This window comes from Brachyistius frenatus, unplaced genomic scaffold (genome assembly GCF_029030835.1).
Source record: "Brachyistius frenatus isolate BFR_SWC_R1_liver_20210118 unplaced genomic scaffold, ASM2903083v1 Contig_267, whole genome shotgun sequence".
NCBI classification, from domain to species: Eukaryota; Metazoa; Chordata; class Actinopteri; family Embiotocidae; genus Brachyistius; species Brachyistius frenatus.
Window position 1 is genome coordinate 222024 of NW_027210866.1, and position 19550 is coordinate 241573.

The 19550-nt window shown below is 38.5% G+C and overlaps 1 protein-coding gene across 3 annotated transcripts in view; it reads left to right on the forward strand.

Annotated features, from left to right (window-relative positions):
* The first annotated feature begins 12347 nt into the window (after nt 1-12347).
* Nucleotides 12348-19550, forward strand: part of LOC138634537 (eosinophil peroxidase-like) — an 86289-nt gene continuing 79086 nt past the window's right edge. The window contains exons 1-16 of one of the 3 annotated variants that reach the window (XM_069721527.1): nt 12358-12372; nt 12565-12633; nt 12976-13063; nt 13142-13314; nt 13399-13531; nt 13719-13848; nt 13974-14180; nt 14275-14635; nt 14762-14922; nt 15029-15287; nt 15367-15537; nt 15658-15895; nt 16007-16206; nt 16301-16330; nt 16482-16508; nt 16629-17639. In XM_069721527.1, the coding sequence (XP_069577628.1) occupies nt 12567-12633; nt 12976-13063; nt 13142-13314; nt 13399-13531; nt 13719-13848; nt 13974-14180; nt 14275-14635; nt 14762-14922; nt 15029-15287; nt 15367-15537; nt 15658-15895; nt 16007-16206; nt 16301-16330; nt 16482-16508; nt 16629-17050 (2667 nt within the window). In that variant the 5' untranslated portion in view covers nt 12358-12372; nt 12565-12566 and the 3' untranslated portion in view covers nt 17051-17639. Of the gene's footprint in view, nt 12373-12564; nt 12634-12975; nt 13064-13141; nt 13315-13398; nt 13532-13718; nt 13849-13973; nt 14181-14274; nt 14636-14761; nt 14923-15028; nt 15288-15366; nt 15538-15657; nt 15896-16006; nt 16207-16300; nt 16331-16481; nt 16509-16628; nt 17640-19550 lie in introns of those variants that run through there. The other 2 variants (XM_069721528.1, XM_069721529.1) reach the window with 2 other exon arrangements.

Below are 19550 nucleotides of genomic sequence, written 5' to 3' on the forward strand. Positions count from 1 at the left end.
TGGGTACTGTTTAAGTTTTACTGGATTTTGAGAGCATAATATTGAGCTTAATATTGAACAGTAGCCTACTAGTGATTTTTTTTTTTCAAAAAATCTAAAGCAAAATTGTTCAAACTCCTAATTCAGTATTTAATAATATCACAGGTTTCTAACACCTCTATTTTGTATGTTTAGCATGATGTAGCCTAGCCTAGTCTCGTGTAAAAGTTTCCTGCTCATTAATATTCTTTGGTTGCTGCCACTATTTTACCTCAAAAATCCACCGAATTAGATTCAAATCCTCTGACAAAAATGGCCACTCAGGAACAATTCCTGAACAAAGGTTTGCAAGTATGCAATGGGATCATTGCATTGCTGGAAACCTCGCTGATTATCAAGCTTCAGTTCACCCACTGTCAGCATCACATCCATCTAAAGAACGGCCTCGTATTTACAAAGAATCCAAGATGCCACTCGCACCGTTTCGTACGTCTGCAGCAGCAAAACATCTTCCTAACAGGATGGTGTTGTGTTGTTTTCATTAAGGCCTTACTCTTCTTACACCGGACATACTCCTGGTCATTGGACCCAGTTTGGTCTCTTTACTCCATGAAACAACCTCCCAGAGCTCTGTAGGCCGATTCCACCTTTTCTTGATATTCAAGTCAACTTTAAGGTGCTTTTTGGCCATGACAGGTTTCCGAGCATGAAGTCTTTACTTTCATTTTCTTCTTATAGATTGTATGAATACTTTTGTTCCTGCCTTCATCAGGCCATCTTGTAAGTCTGTGGCATTTAAACAGAGGTTTTTCTTAGCTTCGTTTCTTCCCTGTGAAATATTGGTCTTTCTTCCTGGCTGCTGTGCAATGAGTTTAATTTAGTTTTTGCTTTCAGTGTCATGAAAATCAGTTTTTTTTTTATTTTGAAATATGATCTTCTAGCTTTTGAGAGGGTTCCTTTAACTTTATGTTTTTCTGAAACGGTGTCAGTGCCGTTATAAAGTTCATAGAAAGTTAATTGTATTTCACATGTATTCGTTCATATTAGTAAGTAATTAGAAATAGAAATGTTAAATTTGAGTTGAAAAATATTGACATAGTTGTATTACAAAAATAAAATCCTGCAACTCAGAGAAATTACGTTACACATTTTCAATCAATTTGGTTGCCACTCTGCTCATACAAATGTAATTTATGAAAAACATGTGATGTCTTGGAAAATGTACAGCTCTGTTAAATAGTTTTAATTGCAACCAAAAATCAAACAAAGCAATGTCAATTAACAGGATGAAGAATGACTTCAAAATTTAATTCAAAGCATGCAGAACTGCCCTGAATGTCTGGCCTTACATTATTATCATACAGCTCAGCAAAGCCGAGGATTACCACTCAAACTTTTTTCTTTTCTCTTGCATTTTTGTCTTTCCACATCCTTCTCAAGCATTTATTTGCAAATCATTAATGGTGCCATGAGTTAGTTTTGAACTCTAGCAAGACAGGTTAAAGACTAGAGGCAATTCTTTTCAAACTAGAAGGATTTCCCTTAAAAACAAACAGGTTTTCAGTTATTTAAAAGCTGTGTTGACTGGAAAGAGTCTGGAATGAAGTCAGATCAACCAAATATGAGGAAACTGCAAGCTAGCAGGCTTTCTCATGCCATCTGCAATAAATCAGAAAAGAAAAGACCAATACAGTGATGAAGTTAGTGTTTTTTTTTTTTTTTTTAATAAGGTCCCTATCCCCGAGGAGATTTTTGGTGACAGAATACATTCACTTGTAACCCCACTCCCCTAACCTTACTCATCAAAACTAGGTGCCAAACTCCAACCCTCACCCTTTCCAAAACCTTATTCTAACCACAACCCTAAAACCAAGACTTAATGCTCACTCTACCCCAGGCGACCTCAATTTTGGTCCCCACAGTGATACATGTCCCCATGGGTTGGTGTGCATTCAGACACGCATACACATTTTGTACCATTCTTGGACTGCTCTGAAAACTATCATCATGTATCTATCGATCGATTTACCCAAATAGAATCTGAAAGTGGCACCATCATGTTCAAACTGTTATTAGAAAGACAGAGTACAATAAATCCATCTCCACACTTCATCATTTGAAGACCTAACTTGACTGTGATTGACGAATCTGTCTGCCCAGACATTCCTTCTCAACTGTGAAGTCACATTTCCAGTTCAGCATCTTTGATTCGCTGATGCATACAGTCGACTTCATTCCTTACCTGAAATCTACACCCACTATTGTCCCCACTGATTCTTCCTACTTCGAGGCAACGTGATGATGCAAACGATAATTAGAGGTTAAAAATGTTATCAGGAACCAAGACAACTTCCTTGTGATTTTAGACTGTTTGTTGTATCAAACATGTCTATTTGACTTGCAAGTTATATCACCTCTGATTTTGAGTTGACCTATTACAAACTACACAAGTAAAGTGGAATTTAATGAATAAACACCATAAAAGAAGTTGGGAATGAATTAATTCATAGATTTATGTAGTTTAATGACAGTGTTGTTTTCTAACTTTTTTAGAAAAAAGTTTTTTTTTTTAAATAGTCCCAGGATGGAACATCAAAATGACAATAGACGCCAAGACTGCTCTTTTACTTCTTTTTTTCTCTATTTAGAAGCCTGCAGCTTCCTATTGTCCATGCTATTTATGCTGTTGTTTCAAGCATATAGAAACACATGTTTACCATGGATGAGGATGATCATAACAAATCTTTAAATGTCAAACTGTATGAGGTTGTACTCTACCCTAATTGAATTACAATTGTCTAAATCGGTGTCAACCTTTTTCCAGCTCAACTTGATTAAAATGTTGTTTGAATTGCAGTTTAAAATTTCAATAACCTCTGACAAGTATGGTGTTAAATAATCCGAGATTTCCATTTGTACTCTCAGTGAAGACAATGCAGTTCCTAATGACCTAGAGCTTTTAGCCTCAGAAATTAGCGTTAGATTACAAGTAAATTAAGTTCTCTGCAGTGCAGACTTACAAACCTCTTCCTAAAGTGCACATAAAATGACATCTCAACTAGAACAACAATTTCAGGGAATGAACAAATACACAAAATATAACAATAAATTATAAAAGCAATGCACATCAGTGTAATATAAATGTGGATCTACCGTATACAGTACAGTGTGTATTCAGGTATGTTTTTTAAATGTAGCACAGACCCAACAGACATTTCAACTAAAACAATATAAGAATGCATCTTGTTTGTGTTAAACCATTAAAACCTTTAGTTTGCAAGACATGAAGAGTCTTACTGCAGAGTAATGTATTAAAATATGTAATTAAAAGAGTATTAGACTGAATTACAAAACAAATAGGAAACTAATGTCTGATGTGTTTAGTGTTTGCCAGAAGCATGAGTATTCATCAGCAGAAAGTATTCTTTCATAGTTTATATGACGCATACAGAATACAATCAGGTCACCACTGAGACATTAAGTTGAAATTCTGCAGTCATATGAATGTTGCATGAAGCGCAGGAGCAGCAGAAAGAATAGTTTCCCTGTTTAACATGAAATGTTATGTTTAATGATAAAGCTCTCATTTAACTGGAGGACAGACATACTATCTATTACTCTGGCTCAGATACACTACGCAGGAATGGAGTAGGCTTCAGTTTAACAATGGAGGCTGCAAAATGCATGCTTGGATACAATCCAATCAGTGTCCGAATGATGTATATTCGTCTTCCGGCAAACCCTGTCAACATTACCATTGTCCAAGTTTACTCACCAACCTCAATAGGAGATGAGGAAATTGGGTCCTTTTATCATGCGCTCCAGAAAACTACCAACAAAATTCCTACCATCATCATAGGGGATTTCAATGCCAAAGTTGAGAATGACCTGAAAAGGCAGCAACGCTACTGCAAAGTTTGGACTGAGCAAAGCTAATGAGAGAGGTAAAAGACTGATCGATTTCTGCAATAAAAATGAATTGACTGTAACCAACACATTATTTCAACAACATCCAAGGCGATTGTACACCTGGATCTCGCCAGATGGAAAAAAACTGAAATCAGATAGACTATATCCTAATCAGAAGAAGATGGAGGTCGAGCGTAAAGGTAACAAGAACATACCCTGGTGCAGATTGTGGTTAAGGTCATCAACTACTTGTAGCTGAAATACGGATGAAATTGAAGTCAGTGAAACGGGGGACTCCTCCACCTAGATATGATGTGAGGCGGATTAATGATCAATACCGACTGGAAGTGATAAATTCTTTCCAAGTACTGCTTGAAAAGGATGAAGAACGGACCCCAAATTAACTTTGAGAATAGACAAAGGAAGCAATCTATGAAGCGGCACTAAAGAACTTGCCAAAACCAAAGAAATCTCGGTCACCATGGCTATCAGATGAAGTTGGTAAACTAGCTGATGAAAGACGGCTGATAAAAGCAAAGGGCCTACAATCTGAAAAGGACAAAAAGCAGTATAAAGATCTGACCAGGAGAATCCATCGTAGGACTAGACAGGATAAGCAGGCTTTCCTTGAAAAGAAGTGCGAGGAGGTTGAGTAACATTCATCTTCCAATCACTCGAGATCTTTTTAAGGCAGTGAAGGAAATCACAGGGAAGAAAACACCAAAGTTGAATGTAGTCAAGGATGAAGATGGAGAAATTCTAACTGAGGATGATCAAATCAAGCAAAGGTGGAAGCAGTACTGCCAAGGGTTGTATGCTAGTAGAGATGGTCTACGAAGTACATCAGAACCAATTGAGATGGAGGAAGAGGAACCTCCTATATTGAGAGCAGAAGTGGTACAGGCAATGAAGAAATTGCGGACTGGAAAAGAGAAAATAGATAAGAACTGGCCAAAAGACTGGACAAGATCAGTATTACCACTTCCTAAAAAAGGTGACACTCGAGAATGGAAAAACAACAGAACCATTTCTCTTATCTCTCATGCAAGTAAGATCCTGCTATACATTATTGTTGAGAGAATAAAGCAGTATATGTGTCATGAGATCCTCCAGAGCAGGTTTTGCCAAAGGAAGGGTCACAAGAGATTAGATAGCAAATGTAAGGAATATAATGGAGAGAACTATGGAATTAAATTTTCCAGTTTACATGTGCTTTATTGACAACTCTAAAGCCTTTGATACTGTCCAACACAAAAAACTTTGAACTACCTTAGTATCAATGGGCTTCCCAAAACATGTTATAGAACTGCTGAGGACACTATGACCATCAAGAATCAACAGTGAGAACTGCATGCGGTGACACTGATTGGTTTAACATCGAGCAAGAGGTACGACAAGGATGTATACTGTCTCCTCATCTGTTCAATGCCTACGCAGAAGGTGATGATTGTCAACCAATGTGAAGAGAACCCATGCATTCAAGCAGGAAACGACGCAATTGAAGTAACAGACCATTTCAGTTACCTTGGGTCAATGATATCGAACCAAGGTGGTTGTTCCACCAAGATAAAACGCAGACTTGCAATAGCAAAATCATCAATGTCTGCTATGAACAAGATATGGAAGGACAAAAGCATCAGCAAAAGAACAAAAATCAGACTGGTCTCCACCTTGATTTTCCCGATTGCAACATATGCATGCGAAACTTGGGCTATCAATGCTGCAGATCGGAGAAAAATTGAAGCATTTGAGATGTGGTGTTGGAGAAAGCTTCTGTGCATTCCTTGGACAACCAAAAAGACCAATGAGAGTGTCCTGCTTGAAATTGGAGAAAAAAAATAATCTCTTCAAAGTGGTTGCAAAACAAAAACCGTAATGTTTTGGTCACATTGCCAGGCGTGAAGGAGACAATCTGGAAAAGCTGATTATGTTTGGTAAAGTGGAAGGGAAAAGAAGTAGGGGAAGACAGAAACTCCGCTCGACAGATGGAATTACAACTCTCACAAAGAAATCAATTTATAGCTGCTACATCAAAGCTCAAAACCGCTATGAATGGAGAAAAAGTCACGAATACTCAGATATGAGTAGAACGACGACTCTTATTTGAAGAATCACTGAAGTCAATTTAATCATTAAACGGTGGCAGAGGATTATGGAGGGGTTCGGTTTCATGACTGATGTTTCTGATCAGTTCAGTATGCATTATGACCCTAAATTATATACAATATGAGCTTTATTTAATGTTACATCAGATATAAAGTATAAAGCTGTGACATACAACATCTGTAATGCATTTGATAGTTTTATCATAATCCTAGATCATCCTCCTCCTCCACACTCCTCGCTTGAATTTTTAATTTTATTTATCCCAAATCCCAAAGAATGGTTCTAAATAATCTGTACAATTCAATGTGTTGCAATTATCTACTTTAATACAAGACATCGGTCACAGTTGTGCGACTTTGAGGTAATTTTAAGAATATGACAAAACATTACTGTTATGATAGTTATTAGTTATTAACCTGTTCATTTTTAAATAGTCAGAATAGAAGTGAAACCAGATGGTTATCATCACGACCTACAGTAGATTAGACCATGATGTTAATTTACCTGCCCCTGATCCTGATGATGATATGACACTGCATGAATGTACCATATCACCAACGACCTCTAATGAATTGGTTAATATGTAAATTCCTTTTAATCACCAGCTGCTGATTATGGTAACACCCATACTGCTTCCAGTCAGCCCGTAGCTAAACTGTAATTTCCGGCCTGACAAGATCTCATCGAGGTGGTGCTGTTAAAGAAAAACTTGGACAAAAATAATGACGCTTGGCAGTAAATGAATCAGGAAGGGAAAACATAACACTCCCATCTTTCCTATAAGTGAGGTAAACCAAAGTTGGCCAACCCTTTAATTTACAGGCCACCACCTGTAGGTGGACTTTACGCAAGCTGTCTCAATAGTATCAGCATCATCACGCGCTTGGCTACTTGGCTACTCTTCATCACTGCCAGAATGTTAAATGAAATGAAATTTCTCCCATATGCTCTGCCTTTTAGAAAAATATAAAAGTGAACATCATATCATTACTCGTTAGTGAGCAGAAGTAGGAGTCTCATGAAGGAATAAAGATTCCACAATGCTCAGTGTCACATGTTTCCTGCAATATTTTCCATTTCATCAGTGAAGTGTGACAGCAGTTCACCCCAGAAAGGCACATTTTGATTTATAGGATTTGTAACTTGAGTTTGAAAAGTTTCACAAACTATTAATTTAAAGCTTGTGAATATGATAACGCATATCATTAGTGGTAGTATTGTTCGTTAAGGAACCAGGAAATGTGCATGTCTAGTAAAACCACTGACAGCCTGTAATTATAGCATGTAAAGACCGTATGTAGGCAGAAACATTATTTCCTTTTTCCTGCATCACTTCATTCATTACATTACTTGTTGTTATATATTCATAATTATTAGCAGTGACTCTAACATTCAATATTCTAGCTTAATATACAGTTGAGCCCACACAACAGCAGTTTCTGAACGTAAAGCAAACATTTTTATGTTCTCTTTCCTTATCTTTCATGCACATGAAGGGACTGTTTTGTTTTGTTTGTACCGGGTTGTTATGCAGCGAAGTAACAAAACCAGAGGGATCACATACCTGAACCAAGTTTGACCAATTGTTTCTCATGTACAGTACATCCGGAAAGTATTCACAGCGCTTCACTTTTTCCACATTTTGTTATATTATTCCAAAATGGATTAAATTCATTTTTTCCCTCAAAATTCTACACACAATACCCCATAATGACAAATGTGAAAAAAAAAAATCACATGTACATAAGTATTCACAGACTTTGCCATTACACTCAAAATTGAGCTCAGGTGCATCCTGTTTCCACTGATTATCCTTGAGATGTTTCTACAACTTGATTGGAGTCCACCTGTGGTAAATTCAGTTGATTGGACATGATTTGGAAAGACACACACTGTCTATATAAGGTCCCACAGTTGGCAGTGCATGTCAGAGCACAAACCAAACCATGAAGTCCAAGGAATTGTCTGTAGACCTCCGAGACAGGATTGTATCGAGGCACAGATCTGGGGAAGGGTACATAAAAATGTCTGCAGCATTGAAGGTCCCAATGAGCACAGTGGCCTCCATCATCTGTAAATGGAAGAAGTTTGGAGAGAGAGAAAACTTGCAGAAGTGCTGCTCCAACTATGCAGTGAGAGAAAATCAAATAAATGGCACAACAACATATGAAATAAATCGGACTTCTCCACACAATACAGGACCACTGAACGTGTGAGAAGAAACGCAGTGAATCCCTCAGATTTCCTGTAGCTTGTAAAGCAGCCTGTAGGACTTTCCTGTGCTGCAGACCAAGCTTCTGGCCTTACTGATAACACTGTGAAAGTGATCAAGACGTCTCTGAAAAGAGGTCAAAAATGCTCCTTCAGTGCCACAGGTCTGCATCCAAAGTACAGTAGGTTCCTTGAATTTTCTATACAATTGTCTTTAAGTCACGGCTAATGCATTTTCATAAATTTTTCTTGCCTACGTTATTTACATCAGATCTCTGAGGAGGTAGATACTGATTTGACAGGCTGCTCTCATGTCACAACGTCCCTTCCTGCAAGATTACACCCACCTCAGACATGTTTCATCCTGAAAGCAGTGACTGCAACAACAGGTGAGTACACAGCCAAGAGAGACTAAGAGTAAGTGACAAGCATGTGTACAACAAATACACCGTATTCTTAAATATTTTGGCCCTCGCAGGATTAATCCTGCCAAAGATTTTCTTTTTAATTCTCTGTCTCTTTCCCCCTCTTAATTTCAACAATAAATGCTGAACATGGGAGTGGAAAGAGTAGAGTTGGAGTGTAAACATTCCCTTTGAAAAATGTTCCCTTCATGTCAGTCAGGTGCAACAGATTCTGTCAACAGTGTGACCAGGTGCAAGACAAATAGAACAATGCGTGATCATTTGTTTTTCTTGGGCTATGTAGAAAACAATCTGAGAGTAGCTTCTGATGCACCAACACCCTGCTGAGTTTAGACTCATAGAATAAAATCTCTCTTCTCAAAAGCCGTAACCTTTAAGTTCCTTTAGTGCTAACCTGTCTGGAAAAAGACAATTGTATCGAATAGAATACAGCCCTTCAAGGTGCTGGTTAATAGGTTCATCCTGCACATCATCCTCACAGCAACAAAGATACATTTGATTGGTTTGAGACAGGAGCTCAACTTCCACCCCTTGGCTGTTAACAACTAAAAAACTTTTTCCACTGTTAAATGAACGCGTTGCTCACCATCAGTCATAACACAACAGGCTGTGGCAGTCAATTTACTGCATGAACTGTAATCTCATTAAAACACTTTTTTTATGCCAACGGCAAGATGTTTCCTGTTTCTAAGCATTATATATTTCTTTACTTTATTATCTAAGATAATAGCCACCAGATACAGACCAACCACATCTTGATAACCACAGACAACGTTTGTACCCTTGCGTGTGCTAAATACATCTATACTGTAAGTCTAACAGTTATTTTTAGCCAGTATTGACAAAATATTCTGTGTATTCTTGCCATCTTGCTTTGACACTGAATAGCCCTGCTGTAGATTCCTACTGTAATAGTTTGCTCATGAAAAATGTTATGTGGGGGGAATGTGGAGAAACATTCAAAAAGGCCCAGTGTATACTGCATACAGCTGCAATATTTGAGGCTTCATATGTTGAATTGCTATGAGAGGAAGATAAAATGAAGCAAAGAATGAGTAAAGGCACAGTAGATGGTGAGATTTAATGTTTGGGACATTATTGTGTAGCACATAAACTAAAAGTTAAACCCAACAGTATGGGCCTCTATCATTTTAAGTCTTACAGTTTAAACTAAAAGAAAGAAATGGTGTGGCAGTCTCGAGTGTTTCATCTAAAGTATTGCACAATAGGACAAAAAAAAATAGTAGTTTCTGACTATGATGTCTCAATTAGGACAGAAAGCACCTATAAGCTCATGGCTTGTGTGGAAACTGGTCCTGATGGAGGGCGAAGTGGTAACAGAGGTATGCTGAAGGAATGAAATGAACATTAGTGGCATGGACTCAAGACTTGTCTAAGGTGGAAGCTCACTAATAATTCACATAAATGTGTCAGTCTAAGATGCAACCTCAAATGCTTTTCAAACTGTGTCGAGCCTCTGACAAATTAGATGAATTTTAATGCGCGGAAAATGTATCTTCCTCTGAACTTGCGCAAAAAGACACCCAGCTTTGATATCAGCGGGCTGTTTTTAAAATAGCCAAAGGCTAGAGCTTTTCACGGCACACATTTTGACTTGCATGCACAATAGCACACACACAAGTGGGGCTGAATTGTTAACATTTGCATTGCATTTGTAAATATGTATTTTACTTGTATTATAATAGGTTTTATAGAAGTTAATTTTGTCTAAGTGTCACTGAGTTTGTGGGTGTTAGGCAATTTGTATCTCTGTGAAGCATTAGTGTAATGACGGGCTGCCTTTAATTCAAATTTAAATGTAAGCTACTTCAAGGCTTGTGCTCTCAATATACAGAATAATGACTGCAACGCAGGAAACACGTGTAAAATACATGTAAAATACATATTTACAAATGCAATGCAAATGTTAACAACTCAGCCCCACTTGTGTGTGTGTGTGCTATTGTGCATGCAAGTCAAAATGTGTGCCGTGAAAAGCTCTAGCCTTTGGCAATTTTAAAAACAGCCATAAATCAGGTTAAATGGTAACAAAAAGAACACAGGCCAACTGTAGGCTATATTTTCCATACTTATTTGTAAACTATATGGAACTTAAAATATGCTTTCATGGAGAGAGTGACTTTTTTTTAACATAGCCTCTGTTTTTATGTTTAGTTTTTCAGTAGGCTATTGTAAATTGAAATAATGTCAATTCAAAATGTAAATGTAACAGAGCAAACTTCGGTATGTTCAGTTGGCTTTAAAACTTATCTGGCAGAGTGAAGCTTGTCCAGTCAGTGTGTGGGCTAATTGGTCTGAAGTATTTGCAGTTTCAAACCATTGCGTGTCTTGTCAGACCATCTCCTGTACGTTTCTTCTCCAGGAAGTTGTGAGCACCTGCATGTCTGACATTGTTGGACTCCTTGTTTGTTTCGCATTGTTAAAATAGTAAACCACTTACTTTAACTGATTAAAAAAATGGTTTCAATGCATATTAAAACAACCTGCTTTATTATACACTTGTAGAAAAAGCCTACAAACTCGTACAATAAAATGCGCAGGAAAAGACAATTTAAAATAATAACGTGGCAGTAAAAAACAAGAATCTCATAAATTATTTAACAGTGTACAGTTGATCCAAAACTGTAGGCTATATGTGAAAAAGACTGACCTAATTGGTCCTAATAATCTTAAGTGAAACTGCTCTAATCAGTCTTTCTGGTTTGGTTAAAAACAAGGCGACCCAATAAGGAGGGGGAAACCGTTTCCATGTGTCAAATATTTTTACAGTTTATATCCACAACACTATAACTTTTTTTTTTTAAACATAATGAGGAATTCACTCATGGGCCTAGATTATAGTGCCTCAATTCAAAAGTATGTTTTTCTGATATATTAACCAAAATCTCGTTCAATATGTTGCATTATTCCTGACAGCTTTTCTTTGTACCATGAATAAATGAGAAAAGCTCCTAGAAATGCAGAGGCTGCAATAGTTTCATTCCTGCCCACTGCCATAAGACTTTACAATAACTCACCTCTGGCAAAATCCATCACAGTACAATAACACTGTTGACTGTGTTTCTTGGTTGCTTGTAAATTATATGTATGTTATATATATAGATATATACTGTACTGTATGTATATATATATATATATATATATATATATATATATATATATATATATATATATATATATATATATATATACATACAGTACAGTATGACTGTGTTTATTGGTTTGTTGTATATAATATATATAGATATTTAATGTACTGTATATATACTGTATGTACTGTGCATTTTATATTTTATATTTATATATTTTTTTATTTTATTGCTTTTCTATTATATTATTCTATTCTATTATTATTTTATTCTATTGTTTCTATTATTGCTCCTGTATGTATGCTGCTGTGGCGAAAAAATTTCCCCTCGGGGATTAATAAAGTATATACCTACCTACCTACCTACCTAGTTTCCGTAATTACGATGTGTAGTCTGAAGTTGTTTGACAGGGCTAGATAGATAGTTACTTTTTTTAATCCCCAAGGGGAAATTTTTTTTCAAGTGATGAAGCAGAGAAGGAACTAGGAAGGAGAAAATGTATTCTTTGTCTCTGTGGAATTCCTGAAACCAAATGGCGCGTCAGATGACGCAGCGCAGTCAATAAAACACCCAACAGACTTAGCTGCAGGTTCAAGGTTGCTGCCACAGAAGAGCTTTTCCCTTTTTCACGGGTGACTTTCCTCATTTCTAACTTTCCAGATTCTAGCCTAGCCTCCTATATTTTCACTTGGGCACAAACCCTAGGTTATAGCTTAACAAAAACCTAATGTTTAACATTTTATTGTAATTTTTCGCGTCAACAAAATTCCGAAAATATAATATTAGGCTCAAATCTGACTGGAGAATATTTGTTTTTCTTGCAGAGATGAATCGTTTTCTGTGCCTACTGGCTTTAGGGCTTTACCTGTGCTTGCAATGCCATGCCAACACAGGTGAGTACCGTCTGTTTCATCTTACTGACAATGTAGTTTAGGATGCAATTTGATTTTGAATAATCTCCTTTCCCCCATTTTCTGTGATTTTTCTACTTTATGTCACAGAAATGTGCGTGTCTATTTTTTTTGTTCTTCATTTACAAAAACCTAAAAACTTTGTAAAAACTGTAGGCTAATAACTGTGTGATAGGAATGGAACATAAAAATAATCATGTTTATAAATGCCCTATATTCAGAACCAACACTGTACCACAAAGTAGGGTAGAATTAAACAATATGTGATTCTTTTTTTTTTTTTCTATTTGATTTTTAATTGGGCCTCATTCATTTTGCTTTCAGGTACCCGTTTGAGCCGGAGTGTAATTGAAAATGCCGTTAAGGCTGCGAAGGCCAATGTGGACGCAGCTTACAAATACTCCCGCAGAGAGTGAGTGTGCAGATCTGTTGAACTACTGTATCTTGTAAATGAAGATATTTATAAACCTGACCTCTCCACACAACACAGGAGCCTTGCACGAGTGATCCGAAACGATGCCCATCCTTCAGACGTGCTGCGGCTTCTGAAGCAGCCGGTTGGTGTGTCCAGACTTGCAGTGCGCGCGGCTGATTACATGGAGAATTCTATTGAAATATTAGAAAGGTCAAAAAGCCGTCGCAAACGCTCCATCGAAGCCACAGGTCTGTATACCAAATGGTCTTTTGAATTGTCCATGCAGATTGCGTTCAGTCACCGCTAACATCTTTATTGTCTGTGTTAATTAGATCGGATCACTCAAGAGGACCTGCAGATCATCGCCGAGCTGACAGGCTGCTCTCCGCGTCACCCGCAACCCTCTTGCAACACGATTCGCAACGTAAACAAGTTTCGCACAGCAAGCAGTTCTTGTAACAACAGGTGAGGTAGCCAAATTTCACAAATTGATGAATTTAAAATAGACGTGGACATATGCACAGCTAACTTTCTTTTTGGTGCAAGTAAGAGCCCTCATTTATTTTATGTTCCTGGTTTGCGGCTTGTCTTGACACTTTTGTTACATGATGTTTCCTTTATACAACATCGCGGTTTTATTTCTCTCACGTAGAAAAAACACTCGCTGGGGAACATCCAACATACCTTTCCTCCGCTGGCTCCCCGCTGAGTACCAGGATGGAATCTCACGGCCAAAGGGCTGGGACCCTGAGCTGCGCATCAACAAACATCTTCTTCCTCTGGTAACACACTTCAAAATATATCTTTACTGGCTACACCATGATGACACTAAAAAAAAAAAAAGCACTTGCATTTGTTTCAGCTAAATCTTTTTACAAGGTGCTTATTGTCAATATGCTGTCCTCAGGTTAGAGAAGTGTCCAACCGCATACTGGCAACAGCTAATGCTGATGTGGAGAGTGACTCTGTCTACACTCACCTGGTCACAATCTTTGGTCAATGGACGGATCACGACCTGACCTTCACTCCTCACTCTCCGTCCATCCGTTCTTTCAATGGCGGCGTTAACTGCGAACACAGCTGCGATAACACCGAGCCCTGCTTCCCCATTACTGTCAGTGTCCTCAAATTACTCAAAAGATACAGTATGTCTTAAGTGCAAACACACCCCTAATAAATGTTAACTGCTTCTTTTTTTTTCAAAATAGATTCCCAGAAAAGATCCCCGCTTTGGCAAAAACTCAGAGGAGTGCATAAGTTTCTCCCGCTCAGCACCAGCTTGTGGTTCAGGCAACACAGGGTCCATCTTCGGTAACAGGACTGAACGTCAGCAGTTGAACACTCTCACATCCTTCATTGATGTCGGCCAGGTGTACGGTTCAGACGATGCCAAAGCACGCTCTCTCCGGGACCACTCGTCAGAGAAGGGTCTGATGAGGGTTAACACAGACTATGATGACAACGGACGTGAGCTCCTGCCCTTCACGGATATGGAAGCTAATTTGTGTCGCACACGAGCACGCATTACCAATAACAGTGATGCTGAGGAGGTGCCCTGCTTTTTCGCCGGTGAGTGACAGCAACTACACTTACATTCAATCTTTAAAAGGGTTTCATTCATTCCAAGCCTTGCGCAGGCCTGACAGCACTCCCCCCTCGAGCCCCCCCACCCCCTAATTTTCTGTGATTTTTAAGGTGACGAGCGAACCGATGAGAACATTGGCCTGACCTCTTTACACACACTCTTTCTGCGAGAACACAACCGATTGGCACGTGCCCTGGCCAAACTGAATCCTCACTGGGATGGAGACAGACTGTACCAGGAGGCACGCAAGATCATGGGTGGATACTTCCAGGTTAGACATGGGCTTAGTTACATGAAAAACACAAAGCTTGTAAAGGTATGGAGAATAGCATGTCTTCAAATGCCACAGTTAACTCTGTTTCTGTTTTGTCTTTCAGGTGATTACTTTCAGGGACTACTTACGCCACATCGTTGGCCCAGACTTAATTGCGAAGCAGCTGTCCACATACCCAGGTTACGATATGGACGTGGATCCCAGCATCTCCAACGTCTTTGCCACTGCCGCCTACCGATTCGCTCACCTCATGGTTCAACCTTTCATGGCTCGTCTTGATGAAAACTACAAGGAACACCCTGATTACCCCAGCCCTATGCTGCACAGAGCCATGTTTGCACCTTGGAGAGTGGTCTTTGAAGGTATGAGCAGGTCTTAGTCCTTCCCTAAACAGACAGTGAGTTAAATAATCAAAATTTAATGATCTCATGTGTTCTTCAGGTGGTGTGGACCCAATCCTGAGGGGACTGGTGGGTGTTAAGGCCAAGCTAAACACGCAGGAGCACATGATGACTGATGAGCTGAGGGACAGGCTGTTTAAATTCTCCATGGACATGGCACTGGACCTGGCTGCGCTGAACTTGCAAAGAGGAAGAGACCATGCACTCCCTGGTATTTATTTTTTTTATCTATATATCCTTTATGTCTGAAGTGAATTTTGCCTGCACAGCTAAGCCTTTGTCGGCTCTCCAGAACATACATTAAATTAAAAATGTGTGTATTCATTTTTAGGCTACAACAAATGGCGCAAGTTCTGCAAGCTGTCACAGCCAAGAAATCTGGCAGAGCTAACTACAGTGCTGAACAACACACAACTGGCTAAGAAGCTGCTTGAGCTCTATGGCACACCTGACAACATTGATGTGTGGCTGGGAGGCGTCGCTGAGCCATTTGTCGATGGAGGAAGAGTGGGACCACTGTTTGCCTGCCTGATTGCCACACAATTTGAAAAGATCCGACAGGGAGATCGGTAAGCACACAGGAAATTACACAACTCACACTGCTGTGTTATTGCTGCTGTTTTGGCTGCACTTTTACATTCAGAGACTTTAAACATGAACAAACTGTTTTGTTACCTCAGTCTTTGGTGGGAGAATGACAATGTCTTCACTGAGGCTCAGAGGAATGCCCTTAGTGAAACATCTCTTGCCCGCATTATTTGCGACAACACTGGAATCACTGAGGTACCTAAACAACCCTTCCTGTACCATCCTCGAGGGTCTGGTTACACCCAGTGTGATGACATCGCAGCCTTTGACCTGCGTCCATGGAATGAGAGTGGTGAGTGAAATTCTCTGTGGCACAGTGCACTGAAGACAGTCAGTGTAACTAGAGTATTTTGGAAATACTGATTTTACCCTATAATTTTCTCTAGAAGAAGACGCAGATGAAGACCAACCGGGAGGTAAATGTACCACCTCTGTACTGCTAGCCATAAATATTTAAATTAAATTTAAATTAAAGATAAGAATTTAAAATGCTTTAATGGGAAGGTCCGTTTTTTAAGCATTGGAGTGTTTTGAAAATACTAATTTTACCCTTAAATTTTTTTCAAGGCCTACGTGGTCCCCGAGGATTTCCAGGTACTGTTTTCTATAAACATTGAAACTGATATCCTAAAACTTGATTAACTAAAAGTGTTACTTTGAAATGCTATAATTTATTCTTTTGAAATAATTGTGCTCATGTCTTTTTTCACTCAGGACCCAGAGGGCCCCAAGGAGAAACAGGCCCTCCTGGCTCCACAGAGCACGTTGCCTTCTCTGTGCAACTGGGCAACAACTACCCCAAAGCTGGTTCCCCCATCGCCTTCCGATCGGTCATCTACAACGGACAGAACAGCTATGACACCAAGACTGGGATTTTCACTTGTGTGTACCCAGGTGTCTACGAGTTTAATTTCCACTGTACAATCCACAAGTATACAGGCAGTGTGGATCTGATCCGTGACGGTAAGATGATTGTGCACTCATTCACCACCCGTCAGAACGGTTACATCTCGGCCAGTGGCAGCACCATCATTAAGCTGGAGAAGGGAAGCAAAGTCTGGCTGATGGCTAACCATGGTGGCAATGGCATCGCCAAAGACAGCTTCTTCTCAGGGCATCTGGTGTTCACTGAGTAGGAGGGATGCTAGAGCTGTTGACCCCACAAATACCAAAACAAAGTCAATTTTTACCACTCCTTTAGTACAATTTGCACCTCTTAGATGCTGCCAATAGGGTGTGCTCATACTTGAGTAGTTTATTAGTGTTAAATTTACCTCTAAAGTAATAAAATAATAAAATTACTTCTTGAAATGGACATTATTTGCTGTGAACCTTGCTGACAGGAAAGCACAATATTTACAAAAAAAACCTGTTGCTCATTTTGAAGCTTTATATTGAATGAAGGAATGTAATAATGCACTGATATATGCAATGGTAATGTAATGGGAAGGTCAAGGCATATTATTTAATTTATCTGTACTTAAAACAATGAAAAAAGGATGAATACTACACCTGATTTGTTTTTTGCTTTTTCTTTCAAACTAATTATTTAATTTTCTTTTAAAAAAAAAAAAAAAAAATGTGAAAAGTGATTATTTTAAGGCAGTTGAATGTAAACCATCAGGTTTTTTATGACACTTTGGTTTGTTCAGAATTTAAACTTTGAGTCATTTTAATTTTGTAATAACTGTAATAAAAGTAATAAATGAATGTTTTACAAATCAATTTCTGCCTCTGAATGTAGTGTATGATGAGAAATAACAACACTTAAGGAGATTAGAATATATTTGTTTGCAAACCAGAGAAAAACACAGCTGATAATGTTATCAGACCAGAAGATGGCACTGATGTACAAGTTTTTAAAGGACTGGAAATCAGCCACAGGCGCAACCATTTTAGGATGAATTCCTGGTATTACACAGCATAGAGGACATAATCCTGGTCCTTGAGATAAAGTGTTGATTTTTAGAAGATGATTTATTTAGATTATATTTACTATATCTTAATCTAACAATGTTATTGTATCTTAACACTCTTCATGTTTTCTGGAAAGACCGTGCGGGTCAAAACCCAGTTCAATAGTTGATGATTTATTTTTTCCTAGGCAGGAACCTGAAGCAAGTTTAGCTTTAGCTGATCTTGAAAGCAAAGTTTCTACTAATAAAAAGTCATGCACATCATGTAGGTTGTAAAATTATGCCATAATTAAGTGAAAATATTTACTGTATGGATTTACAGTATGACATAGAGCCGAAAATCAGGTAAAGAGTTCACCACATAGATGAAATAAAGAACTGAATTTAGATGAGTTTTACCTGCAGTACATTTTTGGATGAAATAATATGTGGCAATGAATTTATGCCATAAGCTCCTCGTCACTTGGAGGTGAGACATCTCATATCTGAAGCACTGAGAAACATTTTCCTCAAAGCATCACTTTATACAAGTCACATTCCACAGTTAGTAATATAATTAAAATGTCACTATGATATCTGGAAAAGCAATACAAGAATAATTTCAACACGTCTTTTGATTTTCTTCACTTCAAACAAAATTATTCAGTAATAATCTTTGTTTAAAATAACTCATACACTAAGCAGAACTTCTAAGACATTTTTTGACATTAATTTGTTCATACCTTTACACATTTTACCACTTCAATATAGTATGTGAGTGGTTAAATTTAAATTTGTCACTCAGTGTGTATGTGACTCTATAAATAACTGTGGCATTGAAATAATTGAAAAGGAATCATTATGAAATGCAACACCTGTGCTTTTTTCTTATTATGGTATTGCCAGTCAAAATATCTGCTGTTAAGTCTGGAATAATGTCCTGAGTAGATGGTTAAGCTGCATTGATATTATGAACCCAAATTAGACTACAAAACCCCAAATGTCTTATTTAATGAAACAGGTTGTAACAATAATATGGAGGCTTAATGTGATTTTTAGGTCTAACTTTTAAATGTCACTCAGTTTTTGGTCCATCAATGACCATAACTATTTTTTCCATAGGGCTATATGTTTGGGACTGTAGTTGCCTTGTGTCCTCCCAAATTTGCAGATTTTAATTCTTTATGGAAATAATTTAACTCAATAGACCATGTATAGATGAGTCCAAATGTTTGCTGAAAGTTTAGCAGAGGATGGTTTGTGATATTAACAAATTTTTCTGAAGGCGGTCCTCCCCGCTTTAATTGCAGAGGCCGACCCTCCCCAGAGGATCTGCATCTTTGCCTAAATAAGTAAACAAAAACGAGCGTAGTATAAGGCGATCGATAGGAGACGTGATGGGTCGCGTTAAGCTCTGTTGTTTTCTACAAACGTGTAGAGGAGGGACGGAAACCAGCTGCTGTGTCTCCAGTACCCCCCTTACACACTCGCGCGCACACACACACACACACACACACACACACACACACACACACACACACACACACACACACACACACACACACACACACACACACACACACACAAACCACGCCCCTCCTGACCTCCGTGGACACAGTGCCATCCACACAGAGTGGCTCTGGATGTCCCATGGGAGCAGGGGAATGCTGGAGAGGACGAGCGGCACACGATACCCCATTGTTTGGTTTAGCAGTCACTGATCCCCCCCCCCCCCACACAC